Genomic DNA, 25,309 nt, shown 5'->3' with positions numbered 1-25,309 from the left:
TTTTCATGAGCCATTAAATGTTTCCTAATTTAACTCCCTAATTTATGCAATCAATTTAATTGAGTTTCAATTTCAAATTTGAAATTCAAATTGATTCAATTGATTGTCTTCATAATAGGAAGTTTTCCCCCCTTAAGAAAACTGAAATTTAATTTCAGATTTTTGTAAAATCTGTAATTAATATTGTAGTCCCCACCTATTCAAATCCTCAAGCCACCTCACCACCATATACATGGCCCCCCCTCTCTCTCTCTCTCATCCCCAATTAATTCTTCTTTAATACACCATTAACCCTTACCCTTTATTTGGAATTCAAAGTTGATTTCAAATATTTTCCCTCCCAACTATCTAAAACTGAAATTAATTTCAGTTTTTAGAATAAAACCCAATCCCCTCTCTCTCTATACCGCCGGCCTCCCCTCTTTGGCTCCCCCACATTACTCCTCCATCAAGCCTTAATTGTATTCAATTTGAAATCAAATTTCAAATTGTTTTCCTCTCAAATTAATCTAAATCTGAGAATAATTTCAGATTTAGAGTTAATTCCATCCACCCCAACCAAATCTAGCCTCCACCAAGAAACTTAGCCTCTCCCCTCCACCTCTCCAAGCCGGCCACCACCTCTCCTCTCTTGGGTTTTCTTGTCGTACTCTCTCATCTCCATGCAAACCATGTATGGCGGAACCCGAATGGAACTTTGGGTTTGTGCATGACGATCGAGATCAAGTCGACATCCTCCGCTATTCTTTGACGTGGGCTTTGATTTCGACGACGCTGTTGAAGACTACATCGACTGTATCCAATACGCCTTAATTGACGTGATCGACGAGCAAAGACCAAAGGGATGTTGGATCATCATTGGACGATCATCTTCCTCCACCACTCCGGACATCTTTCCAAGAACGACGGTCTTCGGTTCCTTCTTCCTCGGAGTGACCTCGATTCTAATGTGGAGACTCTTCTGCTGCTAAAGCCTAGATTATTTGAGCGTATGGGCTCCAAAGGTGAAAGCTCTCATTATTAAATTGTGGATTGTTGGTTAATAGCTCTTAGTATTACTACTATTTTTGCTTATCTACTAGGTTTTGGTTAATCTACATGTGCTGCTTCGCCTAAGCAAATGGAAAACTAAGATTCTTTATTGAATTGCCTTGTTATTACAATAAGCAATTGAGTGGAATTACATTGCCAACTTGTTCTTAAATTCCTTAATGAGATCCTGCGCATTTGGTTTCACATCACAGAGAATCTTTCAAATTCTCCAAGAATATCCTAAACTGAAACCCAGCTACACAACAGTGCTTCCCCGAAGCGATAGCACACTCACAAGCCTAATTTTCTATTAATTTCTCGAGATTGCAAAGCTACAGAGCTGTCAACCCCGGTGTCATGAAGCCTACATAGCAAAATCCCAACTTGCATTTTCCCCTTTTTATTTCCTAAACCTAGGTTCATTCAAGCCCTATTAAACAATTTAAGACTTATAATTTCTAATTAACTTAGAATTAACGATCATTATAAAAAAACCTAAATTTTGGATGATGGGTATTATACCCTGTAATAAATAGTATAAGAAAGGAGAGTACCTTTGTAATGGTTTTGAGATTCTACTATATCTCTTAATTTTAGTAGCAGGTGTCTGAGGTACTCTTTCTGCTTCATCAGCTTAAGCACACCTCATGTCTTTGTCTTCTTGATCATCATATTTTATCTCAACATGTTTGGAAAAATCTTCTAAATTTTTATTTTTATTCTTATACATTTCATTTTCATTGAATGTAATATTTTTGTTCTTGAGGAATTTATGATTCTAATAATCTCATAATTTAAAGTCAAATTCATCTGAGCAATATCTAATGAATATACACTTGATAGACTTTGGATCAAGCTTATTACTAGATCATACATCAACATGGACATAAGAGAATCAACCAAAGACCTCTAGGTGAGATAAACTTACGATATTACCACTCCAGGATTCCTCTAATAACTCCTCATTCAGAAGAACTGATAGACCAAAATTGATCAAATAAATAGTACTATTCACTATCTCTATCTAGAACAACTTGGGTAGATTAGCATACAACCTCGTGCTCATGGAACACTCAACGATGATTATATTCATGCAATATACAATACCATTCTGCTGTGGTGTTCTTAGAGCAGTGAACTTATGTCTGATCTCATTCAAAGAATAATACTCATTGAACTTCTTATCATGATATTCATCACCATTATCTAATTTGAGACACTTTAGCTTTACACCTGTTTCATTCTTAACCATGGCTTTCCTTTCTTAAAATTATCAATTAAATATGAATTTTGTTTTAAGAAATATACTCATACCTTTTGTGATAATCAATAAAAGTGAAAATATAAAAACTTTCCTATAGAAGAAACTAGACCAGGACCTCATACCTCATTATGCACTAACTCAAGCTTTTTGACTTCATCTTTGAACCATTTTTTGAAAAACTCACATGATGTTTGTCATATACACAATCTTCACAAAAATCTAGATTTATAGATTTTAAACAAAAAATCTTTCCTCTAACAAGAAGTGAATGTATATATTTCTTACACATATGGCCAAACCTACGATGCCAAAAATCTCCATTAAAATCTGAATCAACTCTAATAAAATATGATCTTTTGTTGACATATAGGATGTCTTTAATATTGCCATGAGCTATAACCATAGCCTCTTTTGCACCTTTCACAAATCTCTTATTAATGATGTCATATGGCTTGAATTTGTAAGCTAACTTACAAAAACTAAATTACTCTTCAAACAAGGAATATGTCTAAAATACTTGAGTCTCCAAGTTGACATATCTGGCATTCTGATATCAACATCTTCCTGTCCTACAATACTACATGGCTTGTTGTCTCTCAGATACTTCTTCCTAGATCACCTTCTGTGTAGTTCTAAAACACCTCATTATTAGGATTTACATGAAATGAAACACCTAAATCTATAAGCCAAAATTTAGAATTAACCAATGAAAAAATCATATCTTGACTGCCACTAACCTTCTTTGGAATAATACATTCTTTCTCCAAGTGATCATTCTTTTCATAGTTCTAGCATACAAATTTCAAACTACCTGAACTAAATTTTCCTCTTATGGATTTAGATGTTCCTCTACTTGCATTTCTGTCTAAACCCTTCCTCGCATTTCAACATTCATAGCATTATTTAGTAATTCACCATTCATGTTCCTACGAACCTCATTATTAAGCACTAAACCCACAATGTCCTAAAATTTTAACTTTGAACTTCATGAAGAATTACTCACAGCAACAACCAGCCCATCTCAACTACCTGGCAATGAAGATAACAGCAGCAATCTGAACTCGCCATCAAACTTGATGCCAATAACGCATAACTAGCTCATCACAATGTTCAAATTATTCAGATTTTTTTTGCATTGAACTACTATCTACAATCTTCATATTGAAAAATTTCTTCATTAAGAAAATTTTGTTTGAGGCAGACAACTTCTTATACATCTTAATTAGTACAGCTATGAGATTAATTGTAGTCTTCTAATTTATAATGTTCAAAGCATCATATGAGGAAAGAGAAAGCCAAATCAAACCTAGGGCTATTCGGACAAGTACCTCCCACTCCACTATAGTCTTTGATTATGGCTTCTTGGTAATTCCACCAACCACAAATACAACTTCTAATAATAGAGAAAATATTTAATTTGTATCTTCCATAGAGCGAAGTTTGAACCATTAAACTTCTCAATATTGTACCTTGTTTCGTTAGCCATTACTCTCACTCGAACTAAAGAACACAGCTTCGATGCTAGTTGTTGGGAAGTAAAACCACGCAACGAATACAAGCAAAAAAAAAAAGAAAGCAAAGGGAAAAATATATCAAGATTTAATGCGGAAAAACCCAAAACCGAACAAAAACCATAGTCACACCAAAACAAGAAATGCACTATAGAAATTGGGAGAAATTATGCTGATCTTTTTCTCTCTTCACACATGTTTTACATAGAATTGATAAATAGACCACCCTAAGGGACACAACCCTTCATGTAAAACATAAAAAATGAGAAAGAAAACAGCTCATCCTGACTTGCAACACCGAACAGTAGGATTTGGAGCCCCATAGCGCTCTATTCTCTATCTCCAGCCTGACTAGCAGCGCTACAGTGCCAGGTTTGGAGAGTCTTGGTGCTCCACTCTTTGTCTCCAACTAGCTAGCATGGGTGTACAGTGCCGCAGCACTAGAGTATATAGCGCTGCAACACTCTATGGTTGTACGAAAAAATAGAGTGAGCCCTCTTGCAACCTTAACAATAAGCTCGAACGATGGAATTGAGGTCTGAGTCAATAGTACACCCTGATTGATCAACATAATCAAATTCCACACATAACAAACACTCATCAACAAAGTAACTCGCCTTATCTCATGGAGGGGCAGCCAACACAAAAACTTACTCCCACCCGAGGAGGAACCTTTGTCCCCACACATTCAAGTCTAGCTATAAGAAGGGCCTACCTAGAGGACTCATGTTCACCCTATCATAACCAACCGACCATTGCGTCCATCTTCTCCACAACCTCAACTAATAATCCTTCTCTTATAGGCAATCCAAGGATCAACATAGGGCATCATCAGCTTACAAACTTCACACAGTCACCAAGCACCCTATGATCGAAACTCGCTCACAAGCTCACCCACTCCTACTTAGCACTACTAAATGAGTTCTCCGAAAATTCGAGCCCCAGCCTCCCTACTGCTTTAAGGGAATTTTAATGGATTAAGATCCAGAGTAAATTTCGGGAAGGCAGATTGGGTTTGTAGATAAGATACTACCAAGAGATTTCACCCTCATTTTGCGAGGATTTTTTTATCTGAGTTCTGATTTCCTAAAGGCGCAAGCCCTTATAATTAATTACCCCTCTCGATAATAAGAGAGAACTTTCGATTAAGACTAGGTAGACTTCAATCCTAAAGGCGCAAGCCCTTATAATTTTGTAGGCTTCAAACCTATGTTTGTTGTACCCCTTCTGTATTTGCTCGTAGATGACACGTTGCGTCCACGACCAGTTTCTTGTAGTGGCTTATAGGTATTTTCATCTGCTGCATGTCTTTCTTTTCTACTTGCAAATAACATATATTGCATTGAGCGAGCCTCCTACAGCAGCCTACAGGAGCTTGCATTTTTCATCAATTTCTCACCATTAACTTGTGAGGGATCGTATAATTGATTTGTAGGAGCTCATGTGTTTTTCCAATATGACGTTCTTGCTTGTAGGTAATATGCAACATACTTTGTGATTCGTTGCATTTGTTGTCCATCCGATTTCTTCATCTGTGTAGAACTTACACACTGGATATTTAATTGGTATTGATTGTGAAGGTACTGCAATATTTATCACCTCTTGTTACAACATGTAGGTACTTTGTATTCGATGCTCATCATCCGCCTTTATTTATAATGTATAAGTGCATTTGCTTGATGCTTACTTATTATTGATTACAAGATGACCCAATGTATATTGCACGTTGTTTGTCATTATCTATAGGTTGACTATTGTATGCATGATAATCTTTCTACAGCCACTTGTAGGCAAGCTGTAGTGTCTTTTGCCATCTATAACCCTTCATCACTATTTGCATACGGATGTAGCGGGGCTTATCCTGTCTTCTTGCATGACTCGTGTAAACTTCCACACATTAACTGCCAACAATATTATTCAAGGATTTCATACATTTGTTTGTGTATTGTTGTTGGTTGCAAGGTACTATATTTGTTGAAGTCCATCTGCATCTGCCCACAAGTATTTGCTTTCATTGTGGCTCTTTCCATATTTACTTGTAGATAATGTATTGTATACATTAAGGGTCCTCTACAGTGATCCGTAGGTATGCCGTTGTGTATGCAATAGTTCTTTCTCCATTGACAGTAAGCATTTGCATTTTATTTAGCCATATATCCTTGCTTGCGGAAAACAAAGGTAATAATTGTATTCATGTCCACTATTTTTATCCATAAGTAATTCCATCAATCATCATAGCTCACAGGTAATAATTGTATTCATTCACAAGCGGATTGGCATTAATTGCAGGAATATCAATGTATTCCTCATATATTAACCTACATTAGTTACTGATCGGTTTGTTTGCAAGTTGATATTGTAGGGAGGTTGTCATATATATTGCATGTATCCCATATTCTACCCATGAACATGTTCTTGCATCCATTACAGTTTTCTTATAGTGCTTGTAAGCAGGCTGCTATGTTTGTCAAACTTGCCTACAAAAAGCCGACACATCTACTTGTATAATTGATATAAATATCACTTGCTATTGCTTGCAGATTAATTTGAGTGAATGATCCAAGTTATTTCAATTTCATTATTTATCATCTGTGAGCATTTGAGATCTTTCACTGATGTATTTTCTTGGAGTTGAATCGTTGCCGGTGATAGGGGCATTATTGCATTTCTTCATGTTTACTCACTTTGTATATCAATTGCTTGTGTATGAGTTATGGCAAACATTACAAGTTTCTCATAACTCTTGTAGCTTGTATGGTGGACTTGCATTACTGATATTTGCTTGCAATCAACTGTACACCTTCCAATTTTCATTTCCTATAGATTTCCACTTGCTTGTTTGCATACAGATGTTGATTGTTAAGGTGCTACTGTATTCATCATACATTACAAGCCAAATCCTTTTCGTAGCATTTGATTGCATGATAGTTATAGATATCACCTGCTCTCATTCGCAAGTTAACTTGGTTGAACACTCCGAGTCACTTGAATTTCATCATTCATCATTTGCATGCACATCAATCTTATTAAATAGCTTGAGACATTTTGGTTATATCATTCTTTGCATAAATTCCCTTTGAGAACTTGTTATTTATTCATTATGAATCCCTTTCTCATATGCTAGATTTCATTTAGATGATTAGAACCAATTAACATATGCATTTGAACCCATTAATTCATGATTTGCACTTTTTGTTGACCACTTGGTCCAGTTTTCTTTGTAGTCACAAGTCTTGTGATACGGACATCCAACCGTCCATGCCTATCCAAAGAGCTGAAGATCGACGGCTATCATCATCCCACATTATCTTAAATTTTATTTGTAATTTTTATTTTTATTATGAATTTTCCATTTTACCCTCACTTCAGAGGGTTGTCCTATGTAAGCCCTAGGGGCATATATGTCTTGTTTTAATTTCTTAGGCCTATATATAGAGGCCCTTGCTTGTGTAATGTAATGATGTATTATTAAAAAAAAAAAGAATTGGAGCCTTTGTCTTGATCTCTATGTGAGTTCTGGAGAGAAAAAATCCTATGAGAGGACAACTTTGTTTACACCAGCTGCAAGATGGATCCGGGCTCGTGGATTGAAGTCCCTCAGGGAGAGCAATGTAGTACCCACCAGCCGCAAGAAGAGTCCGGGCTTGTGGATTGCATCATTTTTATTTTATTTTTTCTTTGTTCTCTGTCCTCTCATCTCTAGACTCTACCATTCACCATCTGTTTTTGCTTTATTTCGTTTGATTTTGATTAACTTTTTTTTTTTATCAAACATCAACCCCTTCACCTCCATATTCGACCGACCACCTCACCCCTAGCCTCTTCCCTCCTCCACAAATTTTGAATTTTGAATTCAAAATAGCCTCTTTATTACCTTCCTAAATTAAACTATTGTTAACTTGGAAAGTTCCTAATTTGAATTCAACGATATTTAAATTTCAAATCATTTCCTAAATCACTTAACTTAATTTTGGAAAGCCTTCCTTCAATCAAGGATTGGGTAAATCAGAAATTAATTGGGAATCAATTCAAATTTCACATTCATTGAACCTGTACACCCTTTCCCTCTCTCTTTAGCCGACCCCTTCCCTCGCTTTTCCAATTAATTTGAAAATTCCAAATTCGCACTCCCCCCCCTTCGTTCTACATCATCTTGTTCCATGTATATGTTCAAGTTTAAATTCAGTTCGTTGTGGTCTGAATCAAAGTCAATATTCATTCTGTCATTCATTTGTTCAATGTCAGGTTCAAATTAAGTTTGGGCTCATGTTCATTTCAATTTAAGTTCAAGATTATTTGAATCCCTTGTGCTCTATAATCCCCTTGTTCTTGTCCAAGTCTTATGTGTTTTCAAACAAAATTTCGGCAACCTCCTTGCATCTCCCCCATTTAGGATAAAATTCAAGAGACATAGCCTTCCCCTTCACACTACATTAGCATTTCAGGTAGGTGTTGAATGACACCACGACCGCATGTTCTTCAATCACACCATGCTAGAGAAAGCCGCGTATGGGTCTTCGGGGTACCAATTTGAAAATACGCAATTTGCTTTCCCCTGCTACACTACATGAGCGCTTAAGGGTACATATAAGAGTCACCACCACGCTACGAGAGCACGTATAGGGCCTACCTACTTTGCCGTAGGAGTCGCACCGGGATCCCTTCCCACCACACTAGAGAAAATGTTTGGGCGATTTTTCAGCTCGACGCGAACACCTAGTTCGGGGTTCAAATTTAGAAATTATACCTTTGCGAGCATGGCGGGGTCGACGACAATGAAAATGCACACAATCAAATATTTTTTTCTCCCTCTTTTTTTTTAATTATTTTTCTTTTTTTTTTGCTTTTTTTTATTACATATCTCTCCTTTTTCTTTCTTTCTTTCCTTTGGAAATTTCTTTCTCCTTTTTTTTGACATGTAAAGCGAAGAAGGGTCGGTTGAAGTCAGAAGCAATGGAGCTAGCCAAAGTCTTTCGAACAGGAGCAGCTTTGCGGGACTTTGAGCACGTGGAAGACCAAGAAGATGAAGACTTCGCTTGCTCGGCATTTAACCACGCTATTCTGAACAAAGATTGAGGCAGAGTACACGTGAGAGGACGTCCGTGGCGCCATTTACAGAGGGATGGTTCTGTAGATGCAGCAGGATACGATAAGCTTTGGGTATGGGCAAGTACTCATTTAAGTAATTTTTTTATATTTTTTTATTTTTCTCTTGGTTCTTTGAGAAGAGGTCAACACCAATCTCGCCCAAGGTTTAAAATTGCGTAACTGCGCCTCGAGGCGGTTTTCGTCCGTGAGGCGAGGCGTAAGCCTCGAGGCGGTCTGAGGCGTAAGCCTCACGAACACAGAATTGCGTAAATGAAAAATTAAGGGTTTTAGCAGGAAAATAATAGCAATAGTGGAAAATAAGAAAGTAGATGCAATAAAATCATGTCCCAAAGTACAAAATCACAAAATATTAGTTTAACAAAACTCCCAAAATACAAAAAACATATAAAATGAAATCATATACCATCACTAAATGGGTCTTCAAGTGAATCTTCTTCTCCAATTGTATCTATGAATGTCATGTGAGTGCCCGGGCCTTATATTATAAATCTAATTATTATTAATTATTGTTAATTAATTATTATTTATTGAAATTAATTAATGAGTTATAATTAATGTTAAATTAATTATAACTTATCATTTTAATTAATTTTAATGAATTTTAGTTGATTATTTTAATTAGTTATAATTATTTATATATGACTAATTAAAAAAATAATTATTTATTTATTTAATACTAATTATAATAATATAATATTAAAAAAAGAGAAGAAAGTGCTCCCCTTCCCTCTCCTTCCTTGGCGTCCGTGTCGGACCGGAAAACCGCCCCAAGCAAGCCTTTCGTGCACGTGGTGGGATGGGTCCCCGGTGCAACACCTACGACGAGGTAGGCGAGTGACCCCTCGATCCACGTGCCAACCACGACAATCCCGCGGAGGTATGAATCTTTCTAAACTCAATACTCTGTTTCAATGCTCATGGCGAACCGGAAAATCGCCCCAAGCAAGCCTTTAGTGCGCGTGGTGGGATGGGACCCGGTGCGGCACCTACGGCGAAGCGGGGTCGCTCATAAGTACCCCCGGGCGGGGGGAAATCAAAATTTGCTTTAAAAAAAATGCTTTTAAAACCCCAAGCACGCCTTTAGTGCACGTGGGGGGAGAAAAAACAAATACAACTACCACGGTGTCTCACCAACACCAACCGTGCACGTCTTTAGTGACGTGGCGGGTAGGCAGCCTCTTGGTTTTTCCCCTAAAAGGGGGAGACGCCAGGAGCCTGTCGAAATTTTGTCTGAAATACAGACAAGGAATTGTAACGAATCGTACCTGGACTCGTTTGAACTCAAAAAGACAACATGATTTGTGGACTTGAATGAACTAAGCAAAGAGCTTGTTAATAAATAAGATTTGGACCTAAACAAATATGAAAATGAACTTGAGCTCAAACAGTGACCTTGTGGACTTGAGCAATACTCAACTTGAACTTGAATATGATATGAACTACATAGAACTTGCAATTTGAACAGCAGGGGACTCAAACGAACGGAAGAGGCTCACTTCGAGTCTGAACTGTACTTGAACATAAAGAACTTTGACGTTTAATATACAAGTTGATTATATGAAACTATGCTCAGAACTTGAATCATGTGGACAAAGAATGGACGCTTGAACCCCAAATTTGAATGAATCATGAAAGATCTAACTTGAAGAGATTACATGAAACAAGATCAAAATATCATGTGAACATCAGTAGATGAACTATAAGGAATTTGATTTGAAAGATAATCAACTTTCCTAATAAAATTATCATTCTGATTGGAATGCAAATGATAATTTAGGAAGCAAAGACTCCTATGCAAATTCATTACAAGTGTGAACATGAAATCTATGTGAGCAATAGTGATTAACTTATTTAATTATTTAGAAAGAAGGGATTAATGAACTTGATCTCAAGTTTATCGCAAAGAACTTGCAAGTGTAATTTGATTACAAGTAACAAGAAGAGCACAAAGAATATGGTTTTACACCAGAATCATAATATTGGGAAGAGATCATTGGATCATAATGGCTCATTTACAACATTAGAAACAATGCACCATCAAGCAATGATCAATAGAGCTGGCAAAGAGTATGGCAATTTATGTACAAGCTACAATATAAGACCTTGAATAGATGTTATGAATGATTCATGAATTTCATATCAGTCAAAGTGCAAATTTTCAATCGACAACAGCACTAATGTTGTCACTCGCATCATGGGTCAAATGATGATGTACTAGAAAGATATACTGCATACTGATGATCTCTTGAAGTTGGCAACAAGAGATATACAATCAACACATGTATGAAGAGTACACTATATCCATAAGCAAAGTGAAGAGAATTTCTTGAAGGAGATTTTGATTACTATCAATACAAATCGACGTCTGTATACAAACATACAAATAAAAGTCAAAGAGATGAAAATTGGAAGGGTATACATAGTGGATTGCAAGCAAAAATTAATGATAGAAGTCCACCACACTGACCACAAACGAATAGAGAAGAATTCTCATTTATATAGTAGTCCACTTATAGGTGATGACGATTGATGTGCAGTGGATGCGAGATCATCCATATACTTGAAAACCACTCAACACTAGTAAGATATATCAGCCTTCTACAAGCAAGGATAAAAGATCTGCAACATACAATCTCTCTACGAAGACAGATGTATGTACCACATGCCACTGATGGGTAGATACAGAAAGACTTCAGTAAGTACAGTATCCTGAAGTCAATTTTAATATATGGAGTACATCTACCTGCCTACCTATAGCAGTAGAGGATATACTATACGAAATCAAATACCACAACAAAATACATGAAAAATACGACAAGTGCAATCTCTTACGACCTAAGGCAAGAGATTAGTTGGTGCACTACGATCCACCTGCAGAAAGCAAATAGTGCACGACAGTCTACCTGTACAAAGCAGCGAACCACTAAATTCAGAAGCTGCTACGCTAAGCCACCGGATCTGCGACGTTCTTGGAAGCGGACAGAAGGCGTCCACAAATATTTCAAAATACCCTCGCACATGCACTGTAATTTATACACACTTAGGTACACTAAAAAAGGGTATACAAACAAAACACCGGCATGGGCCCAGGCGAACGTGTTATTGGTACACACGTGACGTCCAGAGATGCTGCGCGGGTTATTAAATTTGAACCCGATTCTTCTAATTAGATAAAAGGAGTTGACATGATTCACTTATAAAATGCCCCCAAACACCCGCATGGGCCCCGGCGAGCGTGTTATTGGTACATACGTGATGTCTAGAGATGCTGCGCGGGTCGATAAGTGAATTCAAGTTCGAACCCGATCCTTCTATACGAGTCAATAGAAGTCCACAGAGTTCGAACTAACAAACGAATATATGGTTGCGGCGACCGCTATATTTATATTAATACATTCGTATTAGGCTTTCAAGGCCTACAACAATGAGAATTCACTATCAAGGGCACAAAGCCTACGAAACCCGATCCTCGATCAGTAGCTCGATCGAGTTGACAGGGTTCAATCAATAAATGGAAATGCCCCCAAACACCCCGATGATGGCAGTGTTGAATGCTAATCTCAACCGGAGGGGTTCACAAATATTTCCAATGCCGTTCCAAATATCCAAAAAATCAAAAAAAAATCTCAAAATCCCAAAAATCCAAAAATAATTTAAATTTGAAATCTAACTATCAAACACTTAAAGCAAACTTCATTCACCCTCCGCAATAGTTTGTCGGGGTGGACAAATTAAAAAACACTTCAGCTCGAGCTAAATGCCTAGTCGAAAATATTACTAGAATCCATTCTCAAAAAGTCTTCAGCCAGTAAGGACGTGGTACGTGTCCTCTAACCGGCAATTTTGCCGCCAAATGGCACCGCAGGATAAACGGTTATGATCCAGGGCCCTCTGAACCGAGAGGTTTTGCCGCCAAATGGCACCACGAAATACCGGTTATGACCAGAGCTAATACGCTCCTTAATGGCATTAAATCCTTGAGATATGAATTAATAGGATATGATCGATAGGGCACAAAGCCCTCTGTTAGCTAAGGTGGATTCAAATTTGTCCCCTTAGGCAAATACCCACCCCAAGTCTACAAGGTACCCTTGGACGAAGCAACCCATGGCTGCCGACAAGGATCCTTCTGTCAGGTTGGGTCGACTACCTCCTCTGACTAAGTAGACCAGGGATCACGATGGCCCGGGACGACGGAACCATGGGATCTTGATCGGGTCTATCATCCATTCCCCCACCATCCGCTTTAAGTGCAAGATGGTGAAATTTCTATTTTAAATATTAAACCTTCTAAAACCATCAAAAATCACAATCTAAATTTTCAAAATTCCAAACCCAAATCCATGCTGTTACTATATGCCAGATAACACGTATTTTTACGTATCTGATTGATGACTAGCCTTAATCGAAAGTTCTCTCTCGTTATCGGGAGGGGTAATTAACTATAGGGGCTTGCGCCTATAGGAAACCAGAACTCAGATCATAAAGTCCTCACAAAAGGAGGGCGAAATCTCTGGGTAGTGTCTTATCTACAAACCCATCTGCCTTCCAAAATTTACCTCGGAACTTATTCAGTTAAAACTCCCTCGCCGAATAAAAAGAAAAGTGAGCGGAGGCCGGGGCCGAATTTTCGGAGCCCACAAAGCCCTAGGGGCTATGTTGTCTTTTTTTTTCCTTTTCATTGTATGAGGCTATTTATACCCCTCTTATATTTCTTTTGAGGTTAATGAATGAATTATAACCAAATTTCTGCATATTGAGTTCTTGTGTGAGCTTGAGAGGTTTTGAAGAGAAGACCTTGGAGAGGGAAGCGGATCACCCACCAACCTTGGAAGAGTCCGGGTTCGTGGCTAGTTTTATCATATTTCTTTTTTCCTCTTCCTTCCTCCTTTCCCCCTACATCACACAGCTCATTCCAAATTCCCAACCGCTGACCACCTTAAGCCATCCACCACCAAACCACCACTCCCCTGACCTCACCATCACCACACCGTCGGCCAATACCAGCCCTCCCTTTTTCCCATAGCAACTGGCCTAGCACCACCAGCCAACCAACTAACCTCCTCCCAATCTTAGCTGTCGGCCCCTTACCCAAGACCCTAGCCTCACTGTCAGCCCTAGTGCTTCCTCTGGCCTCCAAATTCAAAAGTCACCCATTAATACTTTCCATATTTCATCCAAGCCCAATTAGAAAGCATTGGTCCCAATTATCCAAAGCAATTTTGAATTCCAAAACTTTCCAAACATAAGAATCTAAAAAGTTTTCAAAATTCAACCCTTCTGAATTTTAAACTAGATGGGAATTAATTAAGCCCTTCCTAATTTAATATTCCAAATATAGAAGGCTTGATTTATTTCCCTATGCTCCTCCCTCCCTCTCTCTATGCCGCCGGCCCCCCTTGGGTCCCCACCCATTGAATACTTTCATAACTTCAAACCCCTCTCTTGGAAATAATTCAAAGTCTCTCCTCTCTCTTACCACCCCTACCTCTTTCCTAATCACCCCTAAATCCTTTCCAAGTTAAAGGAATAATTAGGGAAATAATTGCTTGAATTCCCTTCACCTCCCCTTATCAAAATCTGAACATATTTTGACCCCAAACTCCTCCCTTTGGCCGGCCTCCTCTCACCCTTATTCTCCACTTGAATTCTTGAGAGAAACTTCTTTCTCTCAAGGGGGATCGTTAAGGGAAGCAAAGGATGTCGTCCCCAACACTTCCACCTTACGGAATCGATGTATGGCCGGTCCCCATCTTGACTCCGGTTTCATCTACAACGAGCAAGGATTCGTCGACATCCTTCGGTCGACTTTCATCGACATTAACCTGGAAGTAGACAATTCTGCCGAGGAGTGCTTGGATCGTATCATCCTCACCTTGTCTGAAGCCATCGAAGAGCAGCTTGCCAACATTCAATGGCAAATCATTTCCGTCCCACGATGAGGGTGAGCTTGTCCTCCTATTCAATCTCTCTTCTAATCTTCTTCTCTTGTAGGTTGCGATTCAAGCACAAGGAGTCGTGCAAAGCTATCTGCCAATGCTTAGTAAACGTAGGGCTTGAATTTTGATTTTCTATGCTTTCTAATCTCATTGTTAACCTAGGTTTGCTATTGGAAATCTACTTAATTTGCATGTGTTGGAATTCTAATTGCTTTAGTGATCTTAACTTTTAGCATGTGATTTGGACTAAGTGAAGCCACCTATCTTTTGTTTTCTATTATCATTTAGTGGCTAACGTTTATAATTCTCAATTGCTCTTATTCAAAACGTGCAAGTTCTTATGGTATTCATTTAAATCATACCTAGTCCTGCATCACTTAAACTAAAGGGCCATCCATAGCTTGCTAACCTAAGTGAAAAATTCTAGTTGCTCAAATGATGTATTGATCAGGTTTTGGAAGTTTTCAAGTAGGAATATTTATGGCAGGAAGTGGCGTATTACTTTAGTTGCACTTTTCAAGGTATGTATGGATACCAAGAGAATCTGCTTTAGTATTAAAATCACTGGAAACTTATGAAAATTAAATGCACTAGTTTAAGCACTGATGCAAAATGCACATATTAAACTATAAAATTCAGGATAATCGCATATCGTATTAAAAGTACACAAATTTAAATGCATTTTTCCATATACTCTGAACGCACTAAGCATTCAAAGGTGAGTCTAAGTAACTTCAACCCCGATGCAGTAAATCAAATTTGCACGACTCAGTATTTGGAGATCTTTATTAAGCATGCAACATTTATTTGTATAAAAGACCCGCAAGAAGATGTGACGTACCTCAACAACTCCAGGATTGCTTAGTGCCCTTTGAATACTTTCATTTCTTAAGATGAAATTACAATTCTGCGAGTTTGAAGGTGATATTGCTCTGTTATTATGCATCTCTGAATCAGCCAAAGAGGCGTACTCTTTCAGCTTCTGCACTTCCATTTCTTTACTCTCTAACTTTGATTTCAGAGTGGAGACCTTATCAGATAAAACCCACTAGTTAATTTTCTTATAGGAATATATATATAAAGAGAGAGAGAGAGAGAGAGAGAGAGAGAGAAGAGTTCAGGCTATGGCAAAGAGAAAACCTCCTCTTTAAGTTCTCTGAGTTCACCAGTTTCCTTATTAACACGAGCGGCTCCAAGCTCAACTGAAGAAACACGCTCCGCAAACTTAAGCGTGCTTATTGTTTCACCAAAAGCATTAATCTCGGGATTTATATGCACAAGCATCAAAGTCTTGGCTTGCCCACCTAATAAAAAACATTAATTTTTCAACAAGGGCTCAGCATATGAATATGCAATGGAATTCCAATCAAAAACGTAAAGTTACTATAAAACACCGCTCACGAATGAACAATTGCATATTCCCATTCTATTAATAGCTATTCTAATGGATCTACAGTTCATCTATCAAGAACAAAAACTTTCAGTTGTAGCTGGCGAATCACGAAGAAAATGACTAGATGCTTCACAAGGTTTTCTGCATAAAAATATTATAACTTGAATTTTCCAAATTACGTACAAAACTATTTCAGAAATCCCAATGAGCCCTACCACCCTATTCAGAAAATAGTCAATTCCGTTGAACAAAACTATTTTAGTGGCACAATGGTGCAGATTTGTCGGATGGTTGGACCCATTTGCCTGATCTTGCTTCACATTGTGACCCATCAATTATATACCTAAATGAAAACAAGGATTTACAAAATATATTTTTTAAAAACTGCCATAGACATAACTTTTTCTTTTGAAAGTATAACAATATTTTCTATCATACTCCAGTAGATTTTGCTATGGGGTTGTTTGGTTAGCTATAAAGTGAATGCAGTGCAAAGTAAATACTTTGAGGTTGTTTAGTTTGAAGTAAAGTGAATGTAGGGGAACTGATTTTTCTATTTGGTTGGATGTATGCAGAGTAAAGTAAAATGTGCCTCTACCAAAATTGCAGTCTTTGAGAGATTTACCCAAACACCTTGAGTGCATTCAAGTGTATATGCATGATCAAGATTGGATGCATCAGAAAGATTAACACACTTGCACTTGGAAGAATCATCAATAGCAAATTCCTTCCCAATAACACTTTCCAAGCAATTCAAATTGGTGGCATCATCCCTACACAGGACGTTCGAGTGCAAGTCACGAACTTGGATGGGTTCGCTTGATCACAGCTGGGCAGATCGTGAAATACTCTCCGTCACAGCAGGAATAGAGGTTGGATCGGCATTGTCCTGGGTGAAAATCAACCACTTTGACATCTATCCCACTCGGCAGAGAAAAAGTTGAACACTTCATCACACTGGTTGCTCTTGATTTCGCCTGATCCTCCCAAAGATGAGCCAAAGAAGCCAAAGAGGTGGGATTAATGGCCAAGGGAACATAGTAAAAGGAGTGAAGTAAGCCGAAGAAGCTACTTTTGTAGAAGCCGACCTCACGTGAAGCATCGAAGTCTAAGCCGCGGTGAAATAGAGAAAATGAAAAGCTTTCGTGGAGGAAGAAAAGACAATGTTCCTACCGCAGAAGGAAGAAAAGAAGATGGTCTCCTGCGGGCTTTTACTTTTTTTAACTATGGTGTTATCTGAGAAAAAAAGTTATGAAAAAACTCTCCCAAATGAATCCTTAATTATCAAGGATTGATGTTGTTGTTGTTTGTTGTTGTTGTATCAAAATATAAATAAATCAAAATAAAAAAACAAAAATGATCTAAGCGGCCACTCACAAATTAAGAATGTTTCATTTAATCATGGGCTTTCAAGTTGATATTATTGAGCTTGAGGATTAGTGTTTAATGTTTATAGGTTAATATCTAATGAAGTCCACTTGTTCAATGTTAGGTGCTATAAAGGATTAATAAAGTATGTAGACAGATATAATTCTATTAACTAGCAAATAGCTTCCCCTCCATTGTTAACTCCAATTGAATTGAACAATATATCTGCTAGTTTATTGTGGGCTCCGAAAATTCGACCCTGGCCTCCGCCCGCTATGTTTTGCTTTTATCTTTCGACGAGGGAGTTTTAACGGAATAAGTTCCGAGGTAAATTTTGGAAGGCAGATGAATTTATAGATAAGACACTACCTAGAGATTTCGCCCTCATTTTGTGAGGACTTTATGGTATGAGTTCTGATTTCCTATAGGCGCAAGCCCCTAGAGTAAATTACCCCTCCCGATAATGAGAGAGCACTTTCGATTAAGGCTAGTCGTCAATCAAATACGTAGAGATACATATTATCTGGCATATAGTAGCAGCGTTGGGTATGGATTTGAGAATTTGAAAAGTTTGATATTTAAATTGGAAATTTCACCATCTTGCAATTAAAGCGGATGGTGAGGGAATGGATGATAGACCCGATCAAGATCCCATGGTTCCATCGCCCCGGGCCATCATGGTCCCTAGTCTACTTAGTCAGAGGAGGTAGTCGACCCAACCTGACAAAAGGATCCTTGTCGGCAGCCATGGGTTGCTTAGTCCAAGGGTATCTTGTAGTATGGGGTGAATGTTTGTATAAAGGGACAAATTTGAATCCACCTTAGCTAACAGAGGGCTTTGTGTCCTATTGATCATATCCTATTGATTCATATCTCAAGGATTTAATGTCAATAAGGAACGTATTGGCTCTGGCCATAACCGGTATTTCGTGGTGTCATTTGGCGGCAAAACCACTCAATCCAGAGGGCCTCGGGTCATAACCATTTATCCTGCGATGTCATTTAAAGGCAAAACCGCCGACTAGAGGACACGTACCACGTCTTTATTGGCAGGAGATTATTTGAGAATGGATCATAGTGATATTTTCGACTATGAATTAGCTCTTTATGAGCTGAAGTAATTTTCAGATTTGTCCACCTCGGCAAACTGTTGCAAAGGGTGGATGAATTTTGCTTTAAGCATTTAATGGTTGGATTTTAAATTTTAAATATCTTGGAACTTGGAATTTTGGGATTTTTAGAATTTGTGGTCGTTTGGAATGGAGTTTGAAAGGAATTTGAAATTATTTTTGGAATGGACCCCTCCGGTTGAGATTTTCTGTTCAGCGCGGCCATCATCAGGGAGAAGGAGGCAATTTCCATTTGATTAAACCTTGTCGACCCAATCAACTTGCCGATAAGGGATCGGGTTTCATAGGCTTTGTGCCCTTGTTTGTGAATTTTCTTTGTTAAAGGCCTTGAAGGCCTGATATGAATGTATAAAATAAATATTCCGGTCAACTCCGTGACCACATATTTATCCAATGGTTCGAACCCTATCTACTCCTATTTACATGCTTAGGAGGATCGGGTATTGTATTGTAAGCTTTGTGCCTTTGTTAGTGAATTCTCTTGATTATAGGCCTTGACGGCCTAATATGAATGCAATAAAACCAACGTTTTAAAAGGCGAAATCAGGAATCGAGGCGTTTTGGCTAAGCGAGGCAAGGCGTAAGCCTCGGTACCAAGAATATACCGCTCGGTGCTGAGTGGTACTGGGTCGGAATTGAGCGGTATTGGCTCGGAATTGTGTGGTACTGGCTCAGTACCGAGCATGTACTGAGCAATATCGAGCATGTACCTAGTGGTACTGGCTTGATACCGAGCGGTACTGGCTCGATACCGAGCATGTACTGAGCGGTACAAGGTACTCAATAATTATTATTAATACTATTAATTATATATTTAATAATATATATTTTAATTTAACGCCTCTGTGGAAAAAGGCGTAAGCCTCGCCCGGACGTTCGAGGCTTAAGCCTCAGTTCGCCCGACCTCCGCCTCGATTCGAGGCGCGCCTCGAGGCGTCCGCCTTGAACGCCTTTTTAATCGTGGAATAAAACAAATATACAGGTCGTCAAGACCGTATACTTGTTGTTGGTTCGAACCTTGTCGACTCCTACTGATCTGTATAGAAGGATCGGGTTCAAATTTGAATTCACTTCTCGCCCAATGCAACCTCCCTAGACGTCATGTGTATATCAATAACACGCTCGCCGGGGCCCATAAGGAACGGGATTGTATTTTCCTCTTTAGTGTATCTATGTGTATACAAATTATGGTGTATGTGCAGGGGTACACTGAAATAACTTTAGTTGTGCAAGTAATTGCCATTTGAATACACAACATTTCATTTGAGAGCATATATACGCCTTCCATCCGCTAGTACGAGTGTTACAGATCCGGTGGCGGGGTGTTGTAAATTGTAGACGTCTTCTGTCTACTAGTATAAGGGTTGCAGATCCGGTGGCGGAGCGTTGTAGATTGTAGATGTCTTCTGTCTGCTGGTATAAGTGTTGCAGATCCGGTGGTGGGGCGTTATAAATTGTAGACGTCTTCTGTCTACTAGTATAAGTGTTGCAGATCTGGTGGCGGTGTGGTCTTGATGTTATGAGGCATCTCCTCATCTTGATGTTGATTCCCCTTTCTGGTTCACCGGGGAATCGGGGATGTCCTTGAAATCCGTGGCCACTTCCTTGAAAGGGACTCCTTTTAAGATCTTCAGTGTAGTAGACTTGTTATTTTCGGTGTTTGTGGACACCAGAATTATTTTCTTCTTAAGTATAAGACTAAGAAGAAACTTTGGAACACCATGAAGTTTAGTTCTAATTTATTCAAACCTCTCTTCCATTCTGCCATGAGGTGTCATTTTTCGTACATCGAGTTGCCCTTGTACCCGACATACTCATAGATCTTAATCACCGTTGTCGTAGGTGACATCTGTACTTGTGTCCACAAAGGTTCGTTGTGCTTACGATATACCCATTGTTATTACCCACAAGTAACTCGTGTTTATTTGCGGGGGACCATTGTATCCACTATGACCTCCTGAAAATGTTTGTAGAAGACCCATTGTCCTTGCATCACATCCACCTTTCACCAATCTCACGTGGTTTAACGTAGTTGCTTATAAGGACGGATCTTCTAATATTGCCTGTTTTTCGAGTTCTTCATTGTTGCATATAGAAGACATTTATATTCTTTACAGTGGATTGGTATTATTTGGACTTGATTGAACATCATTGTTCATATGCATTGAAATGATTGTTGCATTCATATCTTGGCCCTTATTAATACAGGTGGGAGATACTCGTGCATTCTGCAGTTAATTGTTATTACTTGCAAGCACAATGCTTTTAACCTCATAGGAACTTTGTAGAAGTCCACTACATCTGTCGTTGTATAAACCAGCATCATTCATTGTGTGCTTATACATTAAGTATTGATGATTGGCCTTGTTTGTAGTTGCTCGTTTTGATAATCATTTATCATCTGTATGCCTTGGAGTCTTTATTCATCAACTGCCAATGTCACCCTCTCAATTTACAAGGTAGCTATTGTTTGCGTGGTGGGTCTTTGATTGTTTCATGTGGGTAGTACTCGTGCACTTTGCAACTGTCTATTGTTACTTACAAGCATAGTGCATTGATTTTGTAAGGACTGTTATAGGAGTTTGATGTTTTCATCAATATCATCCACTATGTATTTTGTCTCATACGTTCATAAGTTTTGATAATTGAGATTTATTTGTGATTGTTCAGATGCTATGAATTGAGTATTGCTCCTTGTTCGTATGCATCGAGGTCCTGTTCGCCACGAGTCCCCAACTTGTTTGCTTGTATTTGTCTAAATGCATTAAGTTGTTATTTGACATTTGAATTTTGATCTTGATTGTGCATATTAGGATTTGGGATTCCATTTCTTGTAGTTTGATTTATGTCCAAGTCCCCTGTTATTCGTACAAGTCTTCTGCACATTTAATTCAAGTTCTATGCATTTCTGTTCAAGTACAAGTCTTCTGCATTATTGCCCAAATGAGATCTTCTTATTGTTCAGGCTTTATGCACTTCAATGAAAATTTCGACATCACCCCAATATATCCCCCATTTGGGGGAAATATACGGGAGCTGGGCCTTCCCACCACGCTACTAGAGCGTGTATGGTAGGTGTCCTTAGACACTACGACCGTACATCTTTTCATCCCACCACGCTACAAGAATGTGTGTGGGGCCTTCAACAGTACCCGTATGAGAACACCAGTGGCTCTCCTCACTACACTACAAAAGCGTGTATAGGGCTTACCCACCACGTCGTTTGCATCGCACCGAGCTCCCCCTACCGTGCTACAAGAGCGTATATAGGTGATTCTCCGATCCACGACAAACGCCGAGAATGGGGTTTTAGAACATTATACCTTTCGTAGCGGTGCCGACGGTGCTGATGTCAAGGTCGAGGACTGTCCCCACCACGCTACAAGAGCGTGTATAGGGCTTCCCCGCCTCATCGTACCTGACGCACCGAACTCCCCCCCACCATGCTACAAGAGCACATATAGGGGGTCCATCAACGCGTCAAGCGCGTCGAAGGCGGGATTTAGAACTTCACAAGAGGGATCCCCCTCTCCCATTCTCTCTCTTTCTTTTCTAACATTAATTATTTATAATTAACAATTAATTATAATCATATTTAATTAATTACTTTTACTTATAATTAATTATAAATAACTAAAATTATTAATTATAATTATTATAATTAGCTAATATAATTAACTTTCATTAATTATAACTAATCAGTATTAAATAATTATAATTAATTAATAATAGTTAATAATAATTAAAAATAAGTATTAATTATAATGAATTAAAATTAACTTTAATTAAAATTAATTATAATTATTTAATTAAAATAAAATGTAATTAATTATAATTATTATAATAAATTAAAATGATTATAACTAAATTAATTAAGATTAACTTTAATTAATCTTAACTAAGACATTAATCCCTCTCTCCATCTCTGGTTTAAGGGCTCTGGCCGAAGAAGCACGCGAAAGGGAATAGGCTACCTTCTCAACCGGCGAGCTCCAGTTCTGGCTTCCGATCAATGCAACGACTTCCGACCCGACAGGAATGTCAAGTCGTCGAAGGATTTAGGTCGAACAGCAGCGAAGGATGCGAAGAAGCGCGCGATAGGGAGAAAATTAACTTCACAGCGACGAGCTTCGGTTCTTGCTTCTAATCGAAATGGTGTAACCTCTGATCCCTAAGGAGCGCGGCCGAACAGCACGAAGGAGCCAAAGAAGTGACGCCTGCAATCTCTATACCTCCTGCGAAGCAACGATAGCCGAACACCTCCTGCGAAGCGACGAAGAAGCGTGCGAGAGGGACCGCGAAGAAGTCCCAAAGCATCATCCCTTTTGGCTATTTAACGATGAGCAAAGGCGTGCGTAGGCCGTGTGGGATGCGATGTCATGCAAGGTACATACGGAGCACGATGTCGAGGATTCGAACGGGATTTCTGCAGTCGTGCGAGTCGGCGCCGAATGGGTAAGTGAGATTAGTTTTTTTTTATTTTTTTATTTTTTTTTTATTATTTTTTTTTTTTGAGGTCAACATTTGTGTGGAATCTAATTATGTCCATCAATTGGGTTTTATTGTTGACTCAAATCTCAATTCCTTGGGTAAAACTCGACGAGGAGGGATTCAAGGGTGAAGTCATCAAAGAAATTTTTCTTATATGTACAGCTCAGCAACGCTATAAATCTAGCGCCAAGACATTGTGTAACCCCTCTAGGACAAAGAGCACAACCCCATAACACAGTGAACTCAGCGTTGCGGCATTATAGTTCATAGTGCCATAACATGCGAAACAAAGCAGTCGATGCCAAGGTGCTGAAAGTATAGTGTCACAATACTGCGAGTAGGGCTAAGAAGTTTTTTTCCCTTGTTAATCTTATTTCACTTGAAGAATTGCATCCTTTCTAGTAATACAAATATGTATTTTTCTCTGTTCTAAGTGTAGAACAGTGTGAGAAGTAAAGAAAAAGTGAGAGAAAAATCTGTACAATTTCTCTCATTTTCATAATGGATTTCTTGATATGATGTGGCTCCATGTCTATTTCCAAATTTCATATATTTTCATATTAAATTTTGGTGTTCTTTTCTACTGCTTTTTACTTCTCGTTTTTTTTTCATTACGTGGTTCTATTCCCAACAACTGCTATCAGAGGCTCATTCTTTGGTTCGAGTGTTCTTTAGTTCGAGTAGGAGTAATGGCTAATGAAACAAAATACAAGATTGAGAAGTTTAATGGTTTGAACTTCACTTCCTAAAAAAGATGCAAATTGAAGATCTGCTTTATCAGAAGTTGTATTTGTTGCTAGATGGAATCACCAAGAAGCCTAAGTCGATGACTAGAAGGAATGGGAGGTACTTGACCAGACAATCCTAGGTTTAATTCGACTTTCACTCCCCTAATTTGTTGTTTTCAACATTATTAATAAGAAGAACGCAATTGATTTCATGGTTTACAAACAAAGATGTATTAAAAGCTATTTTCTTCAAATAAAGTTTTTCTTATGAAAAAAATATTCAATATAAAGATGGTAGACACTAGTTCAATTGCAAGACATCTGAATAATTTGAAACTATGATGAGTTAGTTATGTTATTATTGACATAAAGTTTGATGATGATACAAGAGCGTTTTAGTTGTTATTTGTATTGCCAGATCACTAGAATGGGCTAGTTACTATGAGTAATTCTTGTGGGAGTACAAATTTAAACTTTTAGGACATTGTAGAGTTAGCATATGATCCTCTCCTTCCTATTCTTCTTCTTCTTCCTCTCCTCATATTTTTCTTCCCCTCTACTTTTTTTTCTTCCCTTCCTCACTTCATCTTCTTCCTTCCCATCATCTACTTTCACTAAACCGTAGCCCCCCTCTTTCTCTCTCTAAAATCTAAGAGAGAAAGTAATTTTCTCTCTCAAATATCTCACATCTTCCCCCTACAACACACACGTATAAGTAGATAAAAATGCAAGTGTATATACACCTAAATGAGGGTAATAATTATCCTTTAAAAGTTAAATGTATTTATGCTCCTACGATAGTGCATTTGCATTAATGGCCACCGCGTGATATTTCTCTTACAGATTCCGATATCCACCCCAGTAAAATCACTACATGAAAGTTACAAATTTGTTGCGGACTTCATGACGGATTATTTTTGGTCGAAAATGGCAACGGATTTGCAACGAAAAGTTTCGATTCTTTTTTGTGATGGATTTGCAACGGAATTTCCACCGCGAATTTGTTGTGGAATTTTCCGTCACAAATCTATCGCAAGCTAAGTTATAATATATATAAAAAAACTTTTTGTTGTACTTTGTCTACATGGCCGAGTGGAGAAGGGGGTTGGTTTGCAAGAGGAGCAAATTCAAATCCCAGGCAGGCCATGTGGCACGGGCAATCTGGTAAGGCAGCCGATCAGGAGGGCGAGAGAAGCCGGTCATACACAGGTAGCGATCACGCAGGAGCGGGCAGGTAGTCAGGCTCAAGCAATCGGTCAGCTTCAAATTTCTTGCTATTTTTTAAATTTCGTTGCTGCTGCCGCGGCAGATTTTTTTTCCGTCGCAAATAATTTTGTGACGGGG

At 38.4% G+C, this 25,309-nt stretch overlaps 1 protein-coding gene across 1 annotated transcript in view; it reads right to left on the bottom strand.

The window, feature by feature from the left end:
* The window catches only part of LOC110111630 (kinesin-like protein KIN-14F), a 56,334-nt gene that overhangs the window by 7,649 nt on the left and 23,376 nt on the right, over window positions 1-25,309 (bottom strand). The window contains exons 14-15 of the mRNA XM_020843583.2: window positions 15,996-16,159; window positions 15,697-15,885 (exon numbers count right to left, since the gene is read on the bottom strand). Of these exons, the coding sequence (XP_020699242.1) occupies window positions 15,697-15,885; window positions 15,996-16,159 (353 nt within the window). The remainder of the gene's footprint in view (window positions 1-15,696; window positions 15,886-15,995; window positions 16,160-25,309) is intronic.

This window comes from Dendrobium catenatum, unplaced genomic scaffold, assembly GCF_001605985.2.
Source record: "Dendrobium catenatum unplaced genomic scaffold, ASM160598v2 fragScaff_scaffold_830, whole genome shotgun sequence".
Classification (NCBI taxonomy): Eukaryota; Viridiplantae; Streptophyta; class Magnoliopsida; order Asparagales; family Orchidaceae; genus Dendrobium; species Dendrobium catenatum.
Note: the sequence above shows the minus strand (reverse complement) of the source record. Positions and strands in the feature narration are given on the sequence as shown.